At 41.9% G+C, this 22,873-nt stretch overlaps 1 protein-coding gene across 1 annotated transcript in view; it reads right to left on the bottom strand.

Moving 5' to 3' along the window:
* The window catches only part of LOC132232635 (phospholipid-transporting ATPase ABCA3-like), a 323,040-nt gene that overhangs the window by 133,634 nt on the left and 166,533 nt on the right, over window positions 1–22,873 (bottom strand). The window contains exons 13-15 of the mRNA XM_059692030.1: window positions 12,337–12,492; window positions 11,777–11,987; window positions 447–597 (exon numbers count right to left, since the gene is read on the bottom strand). Of these exons, the coding sequence (XP_059548013.1) occupies window positions 447–597; window positions 11,777–11,987; window positions 12,337–12,492 (518 nt within the window). The remainder of the gene's footprint in view (window positions 1–446; window positions 598–11,776; window positions 11,988–12,336; window positions 12,493–22,873) is intronic.

The following is a 22,873-nucleotide window of genomic DNA, read 5'->3' as shown; positions in this document are numbered from 1 at the left end:
ACAGGCCGGTCTGAGGAATCCCTGCCCCCTGAGTGCACAAGTTTTTGTGCACCGGGCCTCTAGTAGAAAATAAGTGGAGAACCTCTCTCCAAAAGAAAAACCAGAACTTTGATTTTTGGGCACACAGTGCAATATATAGATCTTGTAACACAGGAACCTACACCTATATGATCATATTAAACAAGGTCACCTAACTAAATGTAATTAAAAATAAAGTAAAAAAGAAAGAAAAACATCAAATAAGCTTTGAATGAACTTGAATTGATGAAGCAATCCTCTATTTAGTGAGAGAAATCTTCAGCTCTGAACTTCTCAACTATAGTTGGCAAATGACAGCTTAAATGGTTTGTTAGCAAAATACTATTTACTAAACTTGCTAAACCTGGAAAATTAAAAATAAGTTTTGGTGACCCAAACCACCCACCTCGAGCGCCCTAAATGTATACCTGTGTATATACTTTTTGGGTAGGATAAATGATAACCCAGCTCCAGTAGACTCTTCCAAAGTGGCATGTGGAATATGAGACCGAATCACTGCAGAGAGCTTTTCAACATCACACTGTGGGTCAATCTCCATGACTATGCGATATGTAGCACCTGAGAAAAATCATTTAGAAAAAAAAAATCACAGACATTCCAGAAAACTGGGATCTTAAGCCAGCCAAAGGAATGACATTTAAATTTTTAATTTTTATTTTTATTTTGTTAGTTTTTTTGCCTTTTTCTTTGTTTTCCCTTATTTTTGTTTGTTGCTTTTTTTTTGCTTTTTTCTTTGTTCTCCTATTTTTGTTTGTTCCTTTATTTACTACTTCTTTTCACATTATTTTTTCAAACACGTGAGCAGCAGACACGTGAGCGGCACACAATTGTCCAGGGAGCATCAGCCCCGTAAGCAGCCTGCCTCGAGCCTAAGAGCAGAAGCCTCATGTGGCCTGCCCCTGTCCAAGGAGCAGCAGCTGTGTGAGTGGTCCACTTCCCCGTCTGAGGAGCAGCAGCTGCATGAGCAGTCTACCTATGTCTGAGGAGCGGCAGCCCTGCACAGCCTGCCCCTATCCTAGGAGCAGCAGTTGCACAAACATCTTGCTCTCATCCTAGCAGCAGCAGCCACACGAGCAGCTACCCAATCTGAGGAGCAGGAGGTCTATAAGCGGCCCGTCCCCATTCGAGGAGCAGCAGCAGTCTCCCCCGGTCAGAGGAGCAGCAGCCACACGAGCAGACCACCCAGGTCCGAGGAATGGCAGCCCTGCGCAGCACGCACCGGTCCGAGGAGCAGAGCCACACGAGCAGACCGCCCATGTCTGAGGAGTGGCAGCCCTGCGCAGCATGCACCGGTCCGAGGAGCAGAGCCACAACAGCCTGCACCTGCCCGACGAGCAGCAGCTGGTTGAGTGGCACATCCCCATCGGAGGAGGAGCAGCCACACGTGCAGCTCACTCCCGTCCAAAGAGCAGCAGCCGCGCAAGCAGCCCACCCCCGTCCGAGGAGGAGCAGCCACATGTGCAGCTCACTCCCGTCCAAAGAGCAGCAGCCGCGCAAGCAGCCCACCCCCGTCCGAGGAGGAGCAGCCACATGTGCAGCTCACTCCCGTCCAAAGAGCAGCAGCCGCGCAAGCAGCCCACCCCCATCCGAGGAGGAGCAGCCACATGTGCAGCTCACTCCCGTCCAAAGAGCAGCAGCCTCGCAAGCAGCCCATCCCCGTCTGAGGAGCAGCAGACTTGCAATCAACCTGTCCAAGTCCAAGGAGCAGTAGCCCCACAAGCAGCCCACCACATCAGAGGAACAACAGCAACGTGCAGCCAGCCCCAATCCAAGGATCAGCAGCCACGTGAGCAGTCCACAACAGTTCAAGGAGTAGCAGCTGTGTGTATAGCCCGCCCCCATCCAAGGAACAGCAGCCTCATGATCACCACACCCTCTGTCTGAGGAACAGCAGCTGTGTGTGAAGCCTCCCCCCAGCAGCCAGAGGAGCCACCACAGCTGTGAACAGCACCCACCAGAGGAGCTGCTGCCAACTGAGGAGCAGCTGCTACCACAACCGTCCGAGGAGCAACCACAGCCCGAGGAGCCACTGCCTCCCAAGGAGAAGCACCTGAATGACTCAATATCTAGATATGTTGGTGAGATCAAACATGGGTAGACAAAGAAACCTCCAAAGGAAAGAAAAGGAGGACTCACCAGAAAAGCAGCTAAGTGAAACAGAGGCATGCAGCATGACTGAAAAAGAATTCAGATTAAGGGTCATGGAATGCATAAACTGGATGGAGGAAAAAAACAACAACTTATGCAAGAATCAAGAAGAAAAGGATGAAGAAAATCAATAACTTAGGTAAGAACCAAGAAGAAATGAAGAGTGATATAGCTACAATAAAAAACACCATTGAAAGTTTCAACAGTAGACTAGGAGAAGCGGAGGACCGAATTAGCGAATTAGAAGACAGGGAAGCAAAACCCACCCAAACTGAACTGCAATTGGAGAAAAAAATTAAAACACAGGAGGAGAGCCTAAGGGAGCTATGAAACAACATGAAACAAAACAACATACGAATAATAGGGGTGCCGGAACAACAAAAAGAGGAACAAGGGTTAGAAAACTTATTTTAAGAAATAATATCAGAAAACTTCCCTGAGGTGGGGAAGAAAAAAGTCACAAAAGCACAGAGAGTCCCAAACAAGGTGAAGGCAAAAAGACCCACACCAATACACATCATAGTTACCATGGTAAATGTTCAGGACAAAGAGAGAATCTTAAAGGCTGCAAGAGAGAGATGGAAAGTTACATACAAGGGATCTCCCATTAGATTATCAAATGATTTCTCAACAGAAACACAAAAGGCCAGAAAAGAATGGACAGAAATTTACAAAGTGATGCAAAGCAAAGGACTGAATCCAAGAATACTCTATCCAGCAAGGCTATCATTCAAACTTGAAGGGGAAATAAGAAGCTTCCCAGACAAAACAAAGGCTAAGGGAGTTTATCACCACGAAGCCAGCAATGCAAGAAATGTTAAAGGGACTGGTGTAAAAAGAAGAAATAAAAAGCTCAAAAAAACCAGGCACAAAAAATAGAAATGGCTATAAACAAGTATCTTTCAATAATAACTTTAAATGTAAATGGACTAAATGCTCCAATCAACACACATAGAGTGGCTGAATGGATAAAAAAACATGACCCATACATTTGCTGTCCACAAGAGACCCATCTCAGGAGAAGGGACTCACACAGACTGAAAGTGAAGGGATGGGAAAATATCTTTCAGGAAAATGGAAATGAAAAAAAAGCTGGGGTAGCAATACTTATATCGGACAAAATAGACCTCAAAGTGAAGGCCATAACAAGAGATAAGGAAGGCCACTTCATAATACTAAAGGGATCAATACAACAAGAGGCTATAACCCTGATAAACATATATGCACCCAATGCAGGAGCACCCAAATACATAAAAAACTCCTGGAAGATATCAAGGGAGAGATCGACAACAATACAATCATAGTAGGGGACTTTAATACACCACTGACATCACTGGATAAATCCTCTAGACAAAAATCAGTAAAGAAACAGCAATCCTAAATGACTCACTTAGTCAGATGGACTTAATTGATGTCTTCAGAACATTTCACCCCAAAGCCACGGAATATACATTCTTCTCAAGTGCTCACGGGACATTTTCAAAAATAGACCACATATTGGATCACAAACAAAGTCTCCCCAAATTCAAGAAGACTGAAATCATACCAAGCATCTTCTCAGACCACAATGACATAATATTAGAAATAAACTACAATAAAAACAACCCAAAATACTCAAACACTTGGAAGCTGAATAGCATGTTATTAAATATTGATTGGGTTACCAATGAGATCAAAGAAGAAATTACAAACATCCTGGAAACTAATGACAATGAAAACACAACAATCCAAAACCTATGGGACACACTGAAAGCAATCATGAGAAGGAAGTTTATAGCTCTACAGGCCTATCTCAAAAAACAAGAAAAAATGGGAGTAAATCATCTAAATCTACATCTCAAAGAATTAGAAAGAGAGCAACAAGAAAAACCCAGAGTGAGCAGAAGGAAGGAGATAATAAAGATTAGAGCAGAAATAAATGACATAGAGACCAAAAAAACAATACATAAAATCAATGAAACCAAGACCTGGTTCTTTGAAAGGATAAACAAGATCGATGAACCTCTAGCCAGGCACACCAAAAGCAAAGAGAGAGGACCCAAATAAACAAAATCAGAGATGATAGAGGTGAAATAGCAACAGACCCCACAGAAATACATATGATTGTTAAAAAATACTATGGACAACTCTATTCCAACAACCTAGGCAACGTGTAGGAAATAGACATAATCCTAGAAAAATACAACATTCCAAAACTCAATCAGGAAGAATCTAAAAATCTCAATAGGCCAATAACTATGGAAGAAATTGAAGCAGTCATCAAAAAGCTTCCAGCAAACAAAAGCCCAGGACCAGACGGCTTCACAGGGGAGTTTTACCAAATATTCAAGGAAAAACTAAAACCTATCCTCCTCAGACTACTACAAAAAATTCAGGAGGAAGGAACACTTCCAAGCTCATTCTATGAAGCCAGCATCACACTAATACCAAAACCAGGTAAAGACAACACAATGAAAGAGAATTACAGGCCAATATCCCTCATGAACATAGATGCCAAAATCCTCAACAAAATCTTAGCAAATTGGATCCAGCTGTATACATCAGAAAGATCATACACCATGACCAAGTAGGATTTATCCCAGGGATGCAAGGATGGTACAATATCCGCAAATCAATAAACGTGATACATCACTTAAACAAATTGAAAGAAAAAACCACATAGTCACATCAATTGATGCAGAAAAAGTATTTGACAAAAACCAACACCCATTTTTGATAAAAACTCTCAGCAAGGTGGGAATAGAAGGATAATACCTCAACATAATAAAAGCCATATATGACAAGCCCACAGCCAACATCATACTCAATGGACAAAAACTAACACCATTTCCTCTCAGAACAGGAACAAGACAGGGATTCCCGCTCTCACCACTCCTGTTCGACATAGTACTGGAAGTATTAGCCATTGCAATTAGACAAGAAGAAGAAATAAAAGGCATCCAAATTGGAAAAGAAGAAGTAAAACTGTCCTTATTTGCAGATGACATGATATTATACATAAAAAACCCTAAAGATTCCATCAAAAAACTTTTAGACTTAATATATGTATTTGGCAATCTAGCAGGACACAAAGCTTACGCCAAGAAATCTATGGCATTTCTATACACCAATAGTGAACTTACAGAAAGAGAGACTAAAAAAACAATCCCATTTACCATCGGGATTGTTTAAGATACCTAGGAATAAACTTAACTCAAGAGGTAAAAGACAGCCCACTGCATGGGAGAACATATTTGCCAATGTTATCACCGATAAGGGTTTAATCTCCAACATTTATAGGGCACTCATACTTCTTAACAAAAGGAAGATAAACAACCAATCAAAAAATGGGCAAAGGACCTAAATAGACACTTTTCAAAAGAGGACATTCAGAAAGCCAAGAGACATATGAAAATGTGCTCAAAGTTAATAATCATCTGAGAAATGCAAATCAAATCAACAATGAGGTATCATCTCATATCTGTCAGAATGGCTATCATCAACAAATCAATAAATGACAAGTGCTGGAGAGTATGTGGAGAAAAAGGAACACTTGTGCACTGCTGGTGGGAATGCAGACTGGTGCAGCCACTATGGAAGACAGTATGGAGTTTCCTCAAAAAACTAAAAATGGAACTCCCATTTGACCCAGTGATCCCACTTCTAGGAATATATATCCCATGAAAACAGAAACACCAATCAGAAAGGATATATGCACCTCTATGTTTATAGCAGCACAATGCACCATAGCTAAGATCTGGAAACAGCCTAAGTGCACATCAGTAGATGAATGGATTAGAAAACTGTGGTACATGTACAAGATGGAATACTATGCTGCTGTAAAAAAGAAGGAACTCTTACCATTTGCAACGGCATGGATGGAACTGGAGAGCATTATGCTAAGTGAAATAAGCCAGTCAATGAAGGAAAAATACCACATGATCTCACTCATTTATGGATAATAAAGACCATTATAAACTTATGAACAAAAATAGATACAGAGGCAGAGCTGCCTCGAACAGACTGTCAAACTACATCGGGAAGGCCAGGGAGGATTGGTGGGCAGGAGGGAAGGGTAAGAGATCAACCGAAGGACTTGTATGCATGCATATAAGCATAACCAATGGACATAAGACGCTGGGGGGTAGGGGAGGCCAGAGGATTGTCAAGGGCAGGAAAAAAAAAAGGAGACATATGTAATACTCTAAGCAAGAAAACAATTTAAAAAAATAATTAATTAATTAATTAAATAAAAATAAAGAAAAATCATTTAGAAGACCAAATGAAGAAGTTTTGTACTTTTTCATCTTGTAAGACCAACTGTATCTTTCCATGGTTCAGGTTACCTAGGTCCACAGGAAGGAGACATGGTATGTCACAAAAGATTTTATTTTGACTCTAGGAAGGCTCAACTTAAAATTTCCAAATGTTGCTCCAGAAACCAAGTCATTGAATAGCTAGGAATTTCCCCTATAATTTAAATAAAATTTTAAATTATAATATAAGTTTAAATATATAAACAGATACAGTAGTTATGTAAAGAAATGCCCCTGTTTTCATCTACTTAGAACTACTGAAACTGTAATCTTAATAAATACTCATTGATAATCATGGGTTGTCCATTGTGTATCAGGCATTAACTAGGCCCTGGGGATACAGTAGTTTAAAAAGTAGATAAAAATTCCTGTCCTCATAAGAGCTTCTTTTTAGTCAAAGGGAACAAATAATAATAAAGATAAATAAGTTAAAATATATATTGTGTTAGAAAAGATAAAGCAGAGAAAGAAGGTATGAAATGTTGAAAGAAGGTTTTTAATTTGATAAATTATTTCTTTATTAGAAATCTTAAAGAAATCAGAAAACTTTTGTACTTAAGTAGTGCTTCACATAGATAGAGAAATTATTTTCTGGAATTAAAAGAAAAAATCATAGCTTTTAAGTGTATGCATTTTAAATGGTCATTGCATTTACATTTATACTTCTTATTTAGATTTTTAAAAAGGCCCTATCCAGGTAGCTTAGTTGCTTAGAGCATTGTCCCCATACACCAAGGTTGCAGATTTGATCCCTGGTCAGGGCACATACAAGAATTAACCAATCAGTGCATGGATGAGTGGAACAAGTTCTCTCTCTCTTTCTCTCTCTCTCCCCCCCCCCCCGCACCCCCGCACCCCCGCACCCCCGTCACTCTCTCCTTCCCTTCCTCTCCCCTTTTCTTGAGGAGACTTAAGAAATGATTTAAAATAAATAAATAATAGGTCTTAAGAATAGATCACCTTAGCTGAGAATTTGGTTTATTTACCTGGCTTATAGTAGAGAAGACACTGCTATTCCATTTTAAAAATGAGGCAACAAGAGTCCAGAGAGTAGGGCAACATCCATTATTTACTAGCTATGGGAACCAAAACTATTTTTGGTTAATTTACAAAATGATATACAAATTGTTTTTCACTTCTCATCAATGATGACACAATAAGCTTCTCAATTATCTTACCCTCTTAAAACTGAGGTTAGGCATATTTAAACTTAAGCATCTGTAAGAAGCAACTGAATGTCTCCAAATATCTAGTAGTACTATTGTATACTATTTTATCAATAATTCATAAAATTAGTAAGTAATATTAGAAGTGACAATAAATTATTTATCAAAAGTTTAGCTGTTTAAAGATTGAGAAGTTAATAAAAGAGATAAAGAATGAACTAGCAAGCTTAGAAAATGGAGCTGACCAGGTAGAGGAAAGAATTGGTGACATTGAAAATAGAAATCTAGAAATGACTCATATGGAAGAACAGAGAAACTTGAGAGTAAAAAAAAAAACCACACAAAAACCCAACTCTACAAGAACTAGCTGACTTCATCAGTCACATTTTGCAGATTACACAATTCTTTTTATAGAAATCCCTAAAGACTCCATCTAATATACTATTAGAAACAATAAACAGATACAGTAAAGTTGTAGCATATAAAATAAATGCACAAAAAATCCATTTGAGTGTATGGTGATAGAAGAAGATTTGATTTTGGATTGTGGGCACATATGCAATATACAGATAATGCCCAGAACTATACACTTAAAACCTATGTAATTTTATTAACCAATGTAACCCTATTAAATTTAATAAAAAATCAAAAATATTTATTACATTCCTATATAGTAACAACGAAGTTTTAGAAAGATTAAATTCACTTTGCAATTGCAATAAAAAGAATAAAACACCTAAAAATAAATGTAATAATGGATGTGAAGGACCTATACACTGAAAACCACAAAGCCTTATTAAAAGCGACAGAAAAAGACACAAAGAAATGGAGGGATATTCCATTTTCATGGATTGAAAAAAATCAACATAGTTAAAATGTACAAATTACTCAAAGCAATATACAGATTTAATGCAATCTCCATCAAAATCCCAATGGGGCCCTAGATGGGTAGCTCAATTGATTAGAGAATTGTCCCCATATGCCAAAGTTTGATACAAGAATCAACCAATTAATGCATAAATAAGTGGAGCAATAATTCTCTCTCTCTCAAATCAATTTTAGAAAATTCCAATGGCATTTTTAAAAGAAATAGAACAAAAAAATCATCATATTTGTATGGAACCACAAAAGACCCCAAATAGCCAAAGCAATCCTGTGAAAAAAGAATGAAGCCAGAGGTGTCATACTCACTGACTTCAAATTATACTACAAAGTAATGATGATCAAAACAGCATGGTATTGGCAGAAAACAGACTCACAGACCAGTGAAATAAAACGGAGAGACCAGAAGGAAACCCAGGAGTATATTGGCAGCCCTGGATGTTTTACCTCAGTGGTTAAAGCATCATTCCATGGAAAGAAGGATCCAGGTTTGATTCCTGGTCAAGTGCATGTACATGGGTTGCAGGCCCAATCCCAGCCCAGGGTTGGGGCATGTGTAGGAGGAAACCGATTTGATGTCTCTCACATAGATGTTTCTCTTTCTCTCTCTCCCCACTCCTTCCCTTCCACTTTCTCTAAAAATCAATGGAAAAAAAATACTCTCAGGAGGATTAATAGAAAAAAGAAAAGTATATGGGCAAGTGATTTTTAATAAAGGAACAAAACACATACAATGGAGAACAGAAAGTCTCTTTAATAAATGGTGCTAGAAAAACTGAAAAGCCATATGAAAAGACTAAAACTAGACTTCTGTTTGTCTCCACATACAAAAATTAACTCAAAATGGATCGAAAACCTAAATATAAAACCTGAAATAATAAATTACATAGAAGAAAACATAAATACTAAACTTATGGATCTTGATCTTAGGAAGGATTTTATGAATTTGACCCCAAAGGCAATGGAAGTAAAGGTAAAAGTAAGTGAATGAGACTATATCAGACTAAAAAGCTTCTGCACAGCAAAAGAAACTGGCAACAAAACAAAGGCAACCATCAAAATGGAATAAGCCATTTGCAAACAAGAGCTCTGACAAAGGGTTAATAACTAATACATATAAAGAACTCATATAACTCAACACCAAAAAAACAAACAATCCAATTAAAAAATTGTCAGGCAGTTCTCCCAAGAAGACATACAAATGGCCAACAGGTATCTGAAAAGATGCTCAACTTCTTTAGTTATTAGGGAAACGCAAATCAAAACTACAATGAGATACTACCAAACCAGTCAGAATGGCTATTATCAACAAGGAATATCTATAATAATAAAAGCATAATGTGCCAATTAGACTGAATGTCCTTCCAGACAACCTTCCTGACGAAGCCCAGGTCCCGGGTGCCAGAGGGAAGCCAGTGCTGGCAGCCAGGGGAAGGAAAGGCCTACTCTTGTACGAATTTCATACATCGGGCCTTTAGTGATAAATAAGAAGTGTTGGAGAGGTTGTGGAGAAAAGAAACCCTCAATCATTGCTGGTAGGAATATAAACTGGTACAGCAACTATGGAAATCAGTATAGAGGTTTCTAAAAAAAATTAAGAATAGATTTACTATATGACTCAGCAATCCATCTTCAGGATACCTACCTGAAAATTTGAAAATTTGCAAAGATATATATGCACTCTTTCTGTTCACTGCAACATTATTCACAGTGGCTAAACTATAGAGACAACCAAAGTGTCCTCTGATAGATGATTTGATAAAGAAGATGTGGTACATATATACAATGAAAGGCTACTCAGCCATAAGGAAAGATGAAATACTGACATTTTTTACAACATTGATTGATCTTGAGAGTATGATGCTAAAGAGACATATGTCATATAGAAAAAGTCAACAATCATAAGATTTCCCTCATATGTGGAATATGCAATTAAAAGCAACAAATGAACAAACAGGATAAACAAACAAAAAACTCATAGACACAGACAACACCATAGTGGTTACCAGAGGAAAGGAGATGAGGAGGTATTAAAGAATACTGGGGGGAAGGATATCAAATATATGGTGATGAAAAGAGATTTGAGTTTTGGTGGCAAACACACGAAGCCATATATAATAATGTACCATGTAATTGTTTACTTGATACCTGTATAATATTATTAACCAATGTTATGCCAATAAATTTAATAAAAAGCTTAGATGTTTATGTGGCTCGTCATCCAGGTGCATTCAATTCAGATGGAATAAATCTAATTTCAGATGTAAAACTCAAATGTATAAGGTGATCAAAAACTTTGAAGAATTAAATGGCTATATAAATATGACTAAGATACACTTTTGATATATCTGGGCCCTAGATTTGTCTTCCATAATATGGAGCTATTGTTTTAAATATTAAATATGATGTATAAAGTGGATATCACAGTACCATGTGATATAGAGGAAATAATTAATGTGAGTTGAATAAACTCAAATACTAAGTAAATTAATGATGAAGCAATTCATTCTCAATTATCTTTATTTACATTTATACCCTCCAATTTTGGATTCCAATTACTATTAATTTTAGCCCTCAACAATTCACTGCTTGGTGTATCAGTATTACCTCCTATCAAAGTCAAGGGTTGTTTTATTTCACTTATATGTTGTTTTTTTTCAGTCTGCACTACATTTTAACTGTCATTTGCTATATTTGTGGATTAGAAACTGACTTGGCAAATAAAGAACTAGGGTCAAAGGTCAGTATTTCTCTACTTCCTCTCCTCATCAACCAACCAATTACTCAATAAAATAAATTGGTTTGGAGGCACAACTGTATTCTAGGAACAAAGAAAACTGTCAGTAGGTTCAACATGGGAGAAATAAGCACAGTCTTTTGTAGGTTAATAAAAGTAGCTCCTGAGGCTGAACATATGCGGTGGAGAACAATTAATAAGTACATACAGGGTAGCCTAAAAGTAGATTTATAGTTGTTTGTAGGAAAATAATACAAAATTAATAAATAATAATACAAGAATAAACTCTGTGTTTCACATACTCACAGCTGTAAACCTACTTTTGTCCCAACCTGCATATGGACTCTCCAGATTACAAAGGGTCTTACAAACTAATTAGGATAACTGAGACCTAATTAAAAAGCAGAAGAAGCCATTGAAGAAGTTTTGGGTAATAGACAAAATATAATTAAAATCATGTTAGAAGATTAAGACACTAATATCTTAAGAATGATCAAAGGGAGAGAGACCATATATTTGTTTCAGGAAGGCTGAGGAGCCACAGCACTGCAGAGTTCCCTTCACCATGATGGCAATGCGGTCACCCAGGATGTCAGCTTCACCCATGTGGTGGGTGGTCATTAAGATGGTGCGGTCCTGTTTATACTGCTGAAGGAGGTCCCAGGTGGCTCTTTGTGAGATGGGGTCCATGCTAATTGTGGGCTCATCAAGAATCACCACCTAGAGACCAGAAGAACAACTCCATGACCATTGATAATTGATGCCAAAGTACTTGTGGGATAATTTACTACTTGAGGGGAACACATTTAAACTAAGATACAAAATCTAGACTAATAATAATGGTAAAAACTAGAAAAAATAATCCCAAACCATATTATAACAGCTCACCCAATAATGCAAATTCTCTTTAATTATCATTGGCCACATCCCCTTAAGGTTCATCTCAACTCTCAGGTTTCTGTCAGCTGAGTTTCCTGGATCAGCTGGCAGGAACCCATTTTCAGTACATGTATGTGTGCATGCCCTTCCCACCCTGCTCCCTCCTTTTTCTCTATTTCTTCTCTAATACCTCAGCGTCTACTATAAGTGCTATCATGACGGAGAGTTTGCGCTTCATTCCTGAAGTCAGTGACTTTGACATTGTATTACACTTTTCTAGCAAGTTAAAAGTAGACAGCATATGGTCAGCTTCCATAGGGTACATCTCTTGACATTTTCTTTTTGACTAGAAAGAGAAGCCAGAATTTACATGATGCCAACTTTATCCTCAGAGAGTTCTTAGATCATAACACATCTACAAGGGTTAGCAAAAATAAGTTTACAGTTGTGAGTATGTGAAACACACAGTTATTCTTATATTATTATTTGTTAATTATTGTATTTTATTTGTATTATAATGGTAAGACACATCAGCACTTGGGTCAGGAAGAATACTAGAACCAGAACTTGAAATACAACTGAACTGGTGTTGAGTTTACCATTTTCCCCTCGTGTATTCCCTAGCCTGAACTCAAAGCAATCCAAAGCCTGGAAATGCAGTGAAGTGTAAATAGAATGAGATTAAGGAGAAACCCGCTAGTTCTTGTTTGAGGAGTGGAAAAGGGAAAACCCCTAACGTTCTGAGAGAGTGTAGAAGGCCCAATCCCATTTCCCCTCTGCTCTCTTGTGGCCCAGACCATGGGAAGTCTTCTGGGTGGGATGGTGGCAAGAATAGAAAATAATGGGAACTCTCAATGAGCTCAAGTGGTGAGGGAGGTAAACCTTCTCAGTTTAGTCAAGCCCTGGATCCAAAAGGACAAGGCCAAACCTGCCTGCTTTGTACCACTCTCTCTGTCTTCCTGCCATGTGGATGTGGCATGATCATGAAAGTCAGTGATTTCTGGCTGGGGGACTGAAAGAGAAATTTTTGGGAACTGGAACATTCTGGGGAAGTTGTTGGTGAGCTCATGTGTTCACCCTGTCATTTGCACACATGGATATAATCCTAATTAGAATACCAAATTTTAAAAATTATGCTAATGAGTAAATCTCTACCGAGATGTGTAGTGACCAATGGGTAACACAGGCTGAGACTAAAATAGCACTATTAAGATTGAACTAATATGGGAACCACAGCCCACAGATATAAAAAAAGATGTAGTGTCACGATATATTATTAAAAAACATTCAGGATAAAAACAAAAGTCAATTGGCACACAAAAATCTCATCTCATATAGAAAAGACAATCAATAGACATCAATGATAGGATGGCATGGATGTTGGAATCTGTAGTAGTAAAAGTGTAATATGCAAATTGACCGAACGGCTGAACAGCAGAATGACCAACCGGACAACCACACTATGACACTCACTGGCATCAGGCCAGCCAATATGGGTGCGATGCAATTGGTCAGGGATCCAGCCATCACCCCACTGATCGCCCTGCAGAGGGAGGCCCAGGCCACTGGCCGGTGGGGCAATCGATCAGGGGGTGTGTGGCAGTGGATGCGGGCAGCACCAGGTCAAGGCGGATGCAGGCGAGGTGGGGGGCGGGGCTGCGAGGCAGCTGGGACCACGAGGGCCCTGGCAGCTGGGGCTGTCAAGACCTACCCTTGCATGAATTTCATGAATTGGGCTTCTAGTTAACATATAAAGTATTATCAACATATAGAAAATATGAAGAAATAAAATGAAATTTTAGAACCAAAAATTTTAAAAATATTTTTATATCAGAGAGGGAGAGATAAAAACATCAATTACGAGAGAGAATCATTGATAGGTTGCCTCTTGTATGTGCCCCACTGGGGACCGAGCCCACAATCTGGGCGTGTGCCCTGACTGGGGATCAAATGTGACCTCCTGGTTCATAGGTCTGATGCTCAATCACTGAGCCACACTGGCAGGGCTAGAACTAAAAATTTAATAACCCAAATAAAAAGCTCATTTGGCTTAATAGTAGAATAGAAGTGACAGAAAGAAGGGTCAGTGAATTTGAAGATAAATAAATAGAAATAATACATTCTGAACAATAGAAAGAAAAATAATTATGAAAAATGAAAAAAGCCCAAGGGACTTTTGGGGAGAACTGCATGTCACAGAACTTCTAACATGAGAGAAGAAAGAGTATATGGCTAAAATAATAATCCTATCTAATAAAAGAGAAAAATGGTAATTGGTGTACAACGATACCCTTTTCATTGGCTAATCAGGGCTATATGCAAATTAACTGCCAACTATGATTGGCAGTTAACTGCCAACTATGATTGGCAGTTAACTGCCAACTAAGATTGGCAGTTAACTGCCAACAAGATGGCGGCTAATTTGCATATGTAGGCACAATGCAGGGAGGCGAAGGGAAAGCAGGAAGAAGCCCCCTGCCACTGACAGTGATCGGAAACCCAGGGGGGAGCTAAGAGCTGGGGGGCAGGGCAAAGGCGGCCTTGGGGCCGCCTTTGCCCTGCCCCCCAGCCATGATCGGAGAATCAGGCGCCTTTGCCGCCCTGGCCAGTGATAGCAGGAAGTAGGGGTGGAGCCAGCGATGGGAGCTGGGCACGGTCGAAGCTGGCAGTCCCGGGAGCTAGGGGTCCCTTGCCTGGGCCTAAAGCGGAGCCCACGATCACGGGGCCACTGCAGCTGCGGTTCCCCGCTGCCCGAGCCGAACGCCTCGGCCAGAGGCGTTATGCCTGGGCAGGGGCGGAGCCTGCAACCGCAGGGAGCTGGGGGTCCCCTGCCCAGGCCTGACACCTCTGCCGGAGGCCTCAGGCCTGGTCAAGGAGCCGATCCGGTGATTGGTGATCGGAGGGTGATGAGGGTCAACTCCTCTGGCCGAGGCATCAGGCCTGGGCGGGGGGGCGGAGCCGGGGATTGGGGGATATGATGGTCCCCTTGCCCAGGCCTGAAGCCTGGGTCAGAGGCGTCAGGCTTGGGCGGGGGGTGGAGCAAGCGATCAGAGGGAGATGGGGGTCCCCTGCCCAGGCATGATTCCTGGGCCAGAGGCCTCAGGCCTGGGCGGGGGCCAGAGCCAGTGATCAGGGGAAGATGGGGGTCCCCTGTCCAAGCCTGACACCCCTGGCGGAGGCGTCAGGTCTGGGCAAGGGGCCGATCAGGCGATCGGAGGGTGATGGGGGTCTATGCCTCTGGCGGAGGCGTCAGGCCTGGGCAAGGGGCCGATCAGGCGATCAGAGGGTGATGGGGGTCAACGCCTGAGGGCTCCCAGTATGTGAGAGGGGGCAGGCTGGGCTGAGGGACACTCCCCTCCCCACACACACCCAGTGCACGAATTTCGTGCACCGGGCCCCTAGTTGAAGAAATAATGACAGAAAACTTCTCAAATTTGGCAAAAGATACAAACCTATAGATTGAAAAAGCTGATTGAACCTGATCTAGATAAATCATAACCAAACTGCTGAAATGTACAGGCAAAGAAAAACTCCTGTCAGAACTCAAAGAAAAAATGATTAATTATAGGGGAATAATTCAGATGAATTTTGATGTTTTATAAACATGGTGTCCAGAAAGCAGTAGGACAACATTTAAATCTTTTTATTGATTGATATAGAGAGAGATCCACCCGTTACACACTTACTGATTGCTTCCTGTATGTCCCCTGACTTGGACTTGAACCTGCAAACTTGGTGCATTTGGATGATCCTCCAACCAGCTGAGCTATCCAGTCAGGGCAAGAACATTTTTTTCAGTCCTCACCCAAGGATATTTTCCCATTGATTTCTAGAGAGAATAAAAAGGAGAGAGGAGGGGGAGGGATTTCTAGAGGGGGAGAGACATAGTCAGAGAAGCATCAATGTGAGAGAGACACATCGATTAGTTGCGTCCCACATATGCCCCACCGGGACCTGGGAACCTGCAACCACGGTAAATGCTCTTGACTGGGAATTAAACCCACAGCCCTTTGGTCAACAGGCTAATGCCTAACCACTGAGAAAACTGGCCAGGGCAAGAAGAACATTTTTTTTTAAGTGCTAAAGGAAAAGAACCACTGACTCAGATTTCTATGTCAAGTAAAAAATATCCTTGTGAATTAAGGATACTCTTAGGTGAAAGAAAACTAAGAGGCTCTTCAGTGAAGAGTATTGGTGTAAATGGACTGATACAGAATGCTTTTCAGACAGAAGAGAAATGATGCAGAAAACTTGAAACATCATGAATAATGAAAGCACAGCAGATGCCGAAACCCGTTTGGCTCAGTGGATAGAGCGTCGGCCTGCGGACTGAAGGGTCCCAGGTTTGATTCCGGTCAGGGGCATGTACCTGGGTTGCAGGCATATCCCCAGTGGGAGATGTGCAGGAGGCTGCTGATCGATGTTTCTCTCTCATCGATGTTTCTAACTCTCTATCTCTCTCCCTTCCTCTCTGTAAAAAATCAATAAAATATATTTAAAAAAAAAAAAGAAAACACAGCAGAAATGGTAAATATAATAACTAAATATAATAACTATTATTTTCTTATGGTTTTTAAACACACTAGATAATTTTAAGCAAATAATATTTTCTGGTAATGTTTTCAGTACAGTGGGGCCTTGACTTACGAGTTTAATTCGTTCCGTGACGGAGCTCGTAACTTAAAGTGAACGAGTGAGACAGGTGATGCTGGGCTGATGTTGTGGCGTTCACTGTGACGTTCGCTGCGCCAACTAGTGGTGGGGTATCTGAAGCTGGCTCGTAACCCGAATTTTAGCTTGCAACTCAAAGCTCGTATCTCAAAAAACTCATTAGTTGGAACACTCGTAAGTCAAGGCCCCACTGTATATGTATGTGTCATTTATGCCAACTATAGCCTAAGCAGGGGTGGGGAACGTCCTGCTCACAGGCCATATATGGCCCGCAAATCATTTCATCTGGCCCTGTGAGTTAATTAAATGTTTGACCAAATATAGCAGGCTAATTTTAAGTTGATAGTTTTTATGGCCTGAGAATGCTGTTATAAATATCCAAATGTCCCTTGGCAGAAATAGAGTTCTCACCCCTGGCCTAAAGGAAGGACCTACGGTGTGGTAAGATATCTACATTCAAATAAAGTTGAAAACTATTAATTACAAATAATTGAAAAGCTAAAGTCTGTATTTTGTAACCCCTATAATAACCAATAAAAATGTACACAAGATATAAAGTAAAATAAAAATCACAATAAACAAAATGGAATACGAAAGAAGTCCAAGTAACCCAAAATAAGACTGCAAAGAGGAATCAGGGGTAGTGGTGGTGGTGGGGAAGCAGTGAGAAAAACAGAAAACAAATAATAAAATGATACATTTACATCTAAATATATCAATAATTACATTAAAAATAAATAGTTTAAACACATCCATTAAAAGACAGAGACTATCAGATTGTATACAAAACATGACCCAACTATACAATGTCTACCAAAACTTGCTTAAAACTTAATTATATAGGTAGGTTTAAAGTGTTTGAAGAAATACCATGCAAACCCAAATCAAAAGAAAGCTGGAATGGTTATATTAATATCAGATAAAGTTGACTTTATAGCGAAGAAAATTACCAGAGGAAAAAGAGGGATGTTACATGTTAATCGGAGCATCATTTCAGGAGATCCAAGATGGCGGCAGAGGAGGTGGGAGCTACACTCACTTCCTCCCGGGACCAAGCTGGAATTGCAGTGTCTTAAACACTGGTCTGCCCAAGAGCCCCTCCATAGAGGTCCAGAAATAACACACCCAGTGGCCAGACTCAGACCACATCTGGGCAGGATTCAGTAAGCGTCACAAGCAGCATATCCAAAGGGAGAGCTCAGCAGGCAGCAAATCTGCTGAAGCAAATTCTGTTTTGTGTTGTCAGCACCTGCAAAGCAGCTCACACGCCATGGTCAGGGTTCAGCCACACAATCAGCCAGCCTGAGGGTTGATGTCATGCACAAATGAGCCAATAGCAATCAAGATTCAATTACAGCAGGAGAGCCCACATAAAACACACAAGGGGCATTCCTAGAGCACCCAGCTCAGGTAGTCAAGGAGACTGCAACACTAGATACCTGTGGGAACCCTAATCAGAATATGCCAGATGTTCAAGGCCAATTGGAGTGTGGGGGCCCTGTCCAGAGTATGCTGGATGTTCAAGGCCAGTCTGAGCAAGGTCACAGCGATTGTACGGTATGGACTGTGCAGGCATACCTTTCTATAACCCAAATATTGATGTCACTAATTGGCAAGAAGCCTCTTTGTCTGAGTTGGTATAAAGTTGCGTTGTTGACCAGCTAGTGCACAGCTGCTTGGTATGGCTCCTGTGTTTGCTACTGTATTAGCAAGGGCTGCTTGATCGGGCTACTGTGTTTGCAATAGCTGCTATATTAGCAGCGGCTGCTTTGTGGGGCTCCTTGGAAGAACTGTTTTGTCTGATAGCTCCTTGGTAGCAATGGCTACATGGTCTACAATAGTGACTCTCCTATACGCCTATGACTCCTCATGTCTTCTCCATCCAATACCTGGCATCTACGGGGTACAGCCCCTAGCAGAGACGGCCCCATGAACCCCGCAGTTGGCATAGTTGAGCAGGATTAGGGAGAAAGGTGCAGTGAGCAGGGTTCAGGACCTGTGCACCCGACATTTGGCGTTATGAACAGGATCCAGGGGTAAATGCCCCATTCACCCTGCTGGAGGTCATGTTTCCTCAGACTGGGCTGGGGTTCTGGTAGTGGTGGTTCTGATGAATTGGGAACAGGACGAGGTGATGCTAGTGGCAGAGGAGAAGACACTGCGGTCCCTGCCGGACCAGATCCCTCAAGAGCAGCAGGGAGCAGAGCAGCTTGAGAGAGACTGAGCTTCTGTGATCTGGGTGGAGGCAAAGGTGAGCCCAGCTTCACTGGGGCAGCTGTTACCTGGGGCGGCCACAGCAGGAGTCTTAGCAGGTGAAAGATGGCAGAGGAGGAGGGCTGGGAGCCAGAGCCTCCGCCACAGGTAACGAGCATTTTGGCAATGGGCATGGAGATTTTGATTCTCACTGGTGACTTGGAAGTCAAGCATTGAGAGAAGGGAGGATAGGTGAAAGGCCCAGTGGTGTGCTGCTGTCCTCCCGGGGCAGCTGCCAGTGGAGCCAGCAATCCAAGAGAGTCTGGAGGGAAGGCCCACCCCTAGGCCTGAGCGCCTCCAGGACTTTTAGACTCTTCCAGAGAGAAGGAGTTTGATCTCCTAGGCCAAGGAATGGGCAGAGGTACCCAGTTGGGAGAATGGGCCCAGAGGACCAGTTAGATACTGGTGCAGAATGCAGTTTGCTCTGTAGTGGCCTGGATAGATATGCGGGCCTAGTTGCTAATGTAGATGGTACAGAGGCAGAGCTTCCATGTGCTACAAGCAACTCTCTCCCATACCAGAGTGCATCTTAGGGAGATTGGACAGATAGTGTTGCGGCTAGGGAAGGCAAAGATCATCCAGCTCCTACAATTCTCCAGTGTGGCCAGTCAAAAAGCCTGACAGCACCTGGCAACTGGCCGTGGCTTGCAGAGGACTGAGTAGAATGATTCCTCTGCTATACTCCACAGTGCCGGATGTAGCAGATTGCATAGATCACCCTGCACTTGGCTGGTGCCTTCTTCTCCATGGACAGGGCTCCAGAGAGTCAAGGACAGGTTGCTTTTGCATGAAAGGGTTGACAGTGGACTTCGATCGCCCTCCCTCAGGGATGTTTACATTGCCCTACCATTTATCATGGTTTGATGGCATTTGGCTGCCTGGACTGTGCAGGCATACCTTTCTATAACCCAAATATTGATGTCACTAATTGGCAAGAAGCCTCTTTGTCTGAGTTGGTATAAAGTTGCGTTGTTGACCAGCTAGTGCACAGCTGCTTGGTATGGCTCCTGTGTTTGCTACTGTATTAGCAAGGGCTGCTTGATCGGGCTACTGTGTTTGCAATGGCTGCTATATTAGCAGCAAATGCTTTGTGGGGCTCCTTTGAAGAACTGTTTTATCTGATAGCTCTTTGGTAATAATGGCTACATGGTCTACAATAACGATTCTCCTATAAACCTAAGACTCTTCATATCATCTTCATCCACTGCCTGGTATCCACATAGTTCCAGTTCCTAGCAGAGAAGGACCTGTGCTCCCACAATGCCCCATGACATCTACTACATAAAGCCACCCTACAAATACTGGGAGTCAGCATATCAGTCCAATACAGAGCAACAAACACAAAGAGGCAGCCAAAATAGGAAACAAAGAAAAATATCTCAAATAAAATAATAAGACAATTCTCTAGAAAAACAGCTAAATGAAATGAATGCAAGCAATTTATCAGGTATAGAGTTCAAACTAATAGTTATAAGAATGCTCAACAGCATAAAAAACCACACACACCACATAGAACCATAAAAGCAGTCCGAAACAAAGAATACAATATTTGAAATAAAGAATACACTTAAAGAAATAAACAGTACATTGGATGAACCACAGGATCACATCAGCAATCTGGAAGGTAAGGCGTGAAAAACATCCAATCAGAACAGAAGAAGAAAAAGAAAAAGAAAGAACATAACTTTAAAAATGAGAATAGTTTAAGGGACCTTTGGAACAACATGAAGAGAAAGAAAATCCGCATCATAGGGGTAACAGAAGGAGAAGAGAGAGAGAGAGAGAGAGAGAGAGAGAGAGAGAGAGAGAGAGATAAAGAAACAATTTGAACAAATGGCTAACCTGATGAATGAAAAAGACATACCAGTTAAGGCAGTCCACAGAGCCCAAAACAAGATAAATCCAAAAAGGTCCACACCAAGACACATCATAATAGAAATGTCAACAGTTATGGAGAAAAAGAAAATCTTAAAAGCCATAAAAGAAAGATAGTAAGCTACTTAAAAGGGCTCCCATAAGACAGTCAACTGATTTCTCAAAGAAACACTTCAAGTAATGCAAAGCAAGGATTTAAAAACCAAGACTACTCACTAGAAAAGATATCATTCAAAACTAAAGGTGAAATAAAAATCTCCCCTGACAATAAAAGGCTAAAGGAGATTACCACCACCAAACCAGCATTGCAAGAAATGTTAAAGGGGTTTCTGTAAGAAGAAGAAAAAATATATAGAGAGGAACATAGGCATAAAGAGTAAAAATGGCGGCAGAGTAAGTGGCAGTTCACAGACATGCTCCCTGAACCAAACTGGAATTACAACTAAAGTAAAAAAGCAAAAACAAAAAAACCCACCCTGAATAATCAACAGAAGACTCATTGGAGAGAACCCTGATAACCAAAGATGGAAAGTGGAGACAACATAAAAACTGGTAGGAAGTGTGGAGGTGCAAAAGGGCTGGATGGGCTCCCACAGAGAGCAGCTGAAATTCCAGAAGGATATCTCAGCTGTGAGGGGTTGCCACTGAGAACTCTGGGATCTAATCCTCAAGTTGGGCCCTCCAGCAGGAAATACCAGAACAGAGAAAGGTGCCCCCATCACATCTGGCTGTGAAAAGCAGAGGGTTGCTGTCTGCCAGGCAGAGACAGCTGGAAATGCAGGCACCTAAAGGACCAACACACAATAATCCTGTCTAATAATAGACAAACATGGTAATTGACTATACCTTTGCTACGCCTCCCATTGGCTAATCAGCACGATATGCAAATTAACCCAACCAAGATGGCGGTCGGGAACCAAGATGAAGCAAGTAGGAGGCTTGCTTGCTCCAGTGATGAAGGAAGCCAAGGTTCCCCGCCTGCCGCGGCCTGGTTCTGAGCTCCGAAAGCAACAAAGTTTCAATTATAGAAGCTAAACAAACTCCAGATACCTGCTTTCAGCAGGCTGTGGCCTCAGAGCTGGAGTGAGGAGGAGCCTCTCGGCTCTCAGCTCCAGTGACGGCAATAAAGTTTCAATTATAGAAGGTAAATAAATCCCAGAATAAAAAAAAAAGAAAAAAAGGAGAGGCTGGGAGCTTCAGTTGCCGGCCAGCCTGAAAATGGCCCTCAGCCCCTCACCCAGACTGGCCAGGCACCCCAGTGGGGACCCCGACCCTAAAGGGGGTGTGACCAGCTGTACACAGCCATCAGCCCCTCACCCAGGCTGGCCAGGCACCCAAGCGGGACTCCCACCCTGATCCGGGACACCCTTCAGGGAAAACCAGCCGCCCCCACCCGTGCACCAGGCTTCTATCCTATATAGTAAAAGGGTAATATGCAATCTGGCCCTAACAACAGAAAGACTGGGAATGACTGGTCACTATGACACACACTGACCACCAGACGCTCAATGCAGGAGCTGTCCTCTGGTGGTGAGTGCACTCCCACATGGGGGAGCTCTGCTCAGCCACAAGCCAGGCTGATGGCTGCCAGTACAGTGGTGGTGGTGGGAGCCTCTCCTGCCTCCTGAGCAGCATTAAGGATGTCCGACTGCAGCTTAGGTCTGCTCCCCGCTGGCAAGTGGACATCCCCCGAGGGCTGCCAGACTGCCAGAGGGATGTCTGATTGCCAGCTTAGGCCCAATCCCCTTGGGAGCAGGCCTAAGCCAGCAGGTGGTCATCCCCCGAGAGGTCCCAGACTGCGAGAGGGCACAGGCTGGGCTGAGGCATCCCCCCCCCCCTGCAGTGCACAAATTTTTGTGCACCGGGCCTCTAGGATCTATATAATAGAGTGCCAGAAGGAGAGGAAGCTGAGCAAGGAATAGAAAACC

Source organism: Myotis daubentonii, chromosome 4 (genome assembly GCF_963259705.1).
Source record: "Myotis daubentonii chromosome 4, mMyoDau2.1, whole genome shotgun sequence".
Classification (NCBI taxonomy): domain Eukaryota; kingdom Metazoa; phylum Chordata; class Mammalia; order Chiroptera; family Vespertilionidae; genus Myotis; species Myotis daubentonii.
The sequence above is the reverse complement of the archived record's forward strand: the minus strand, read 5'-3'. Positions and strand labels throughout refer to the sequence as shown.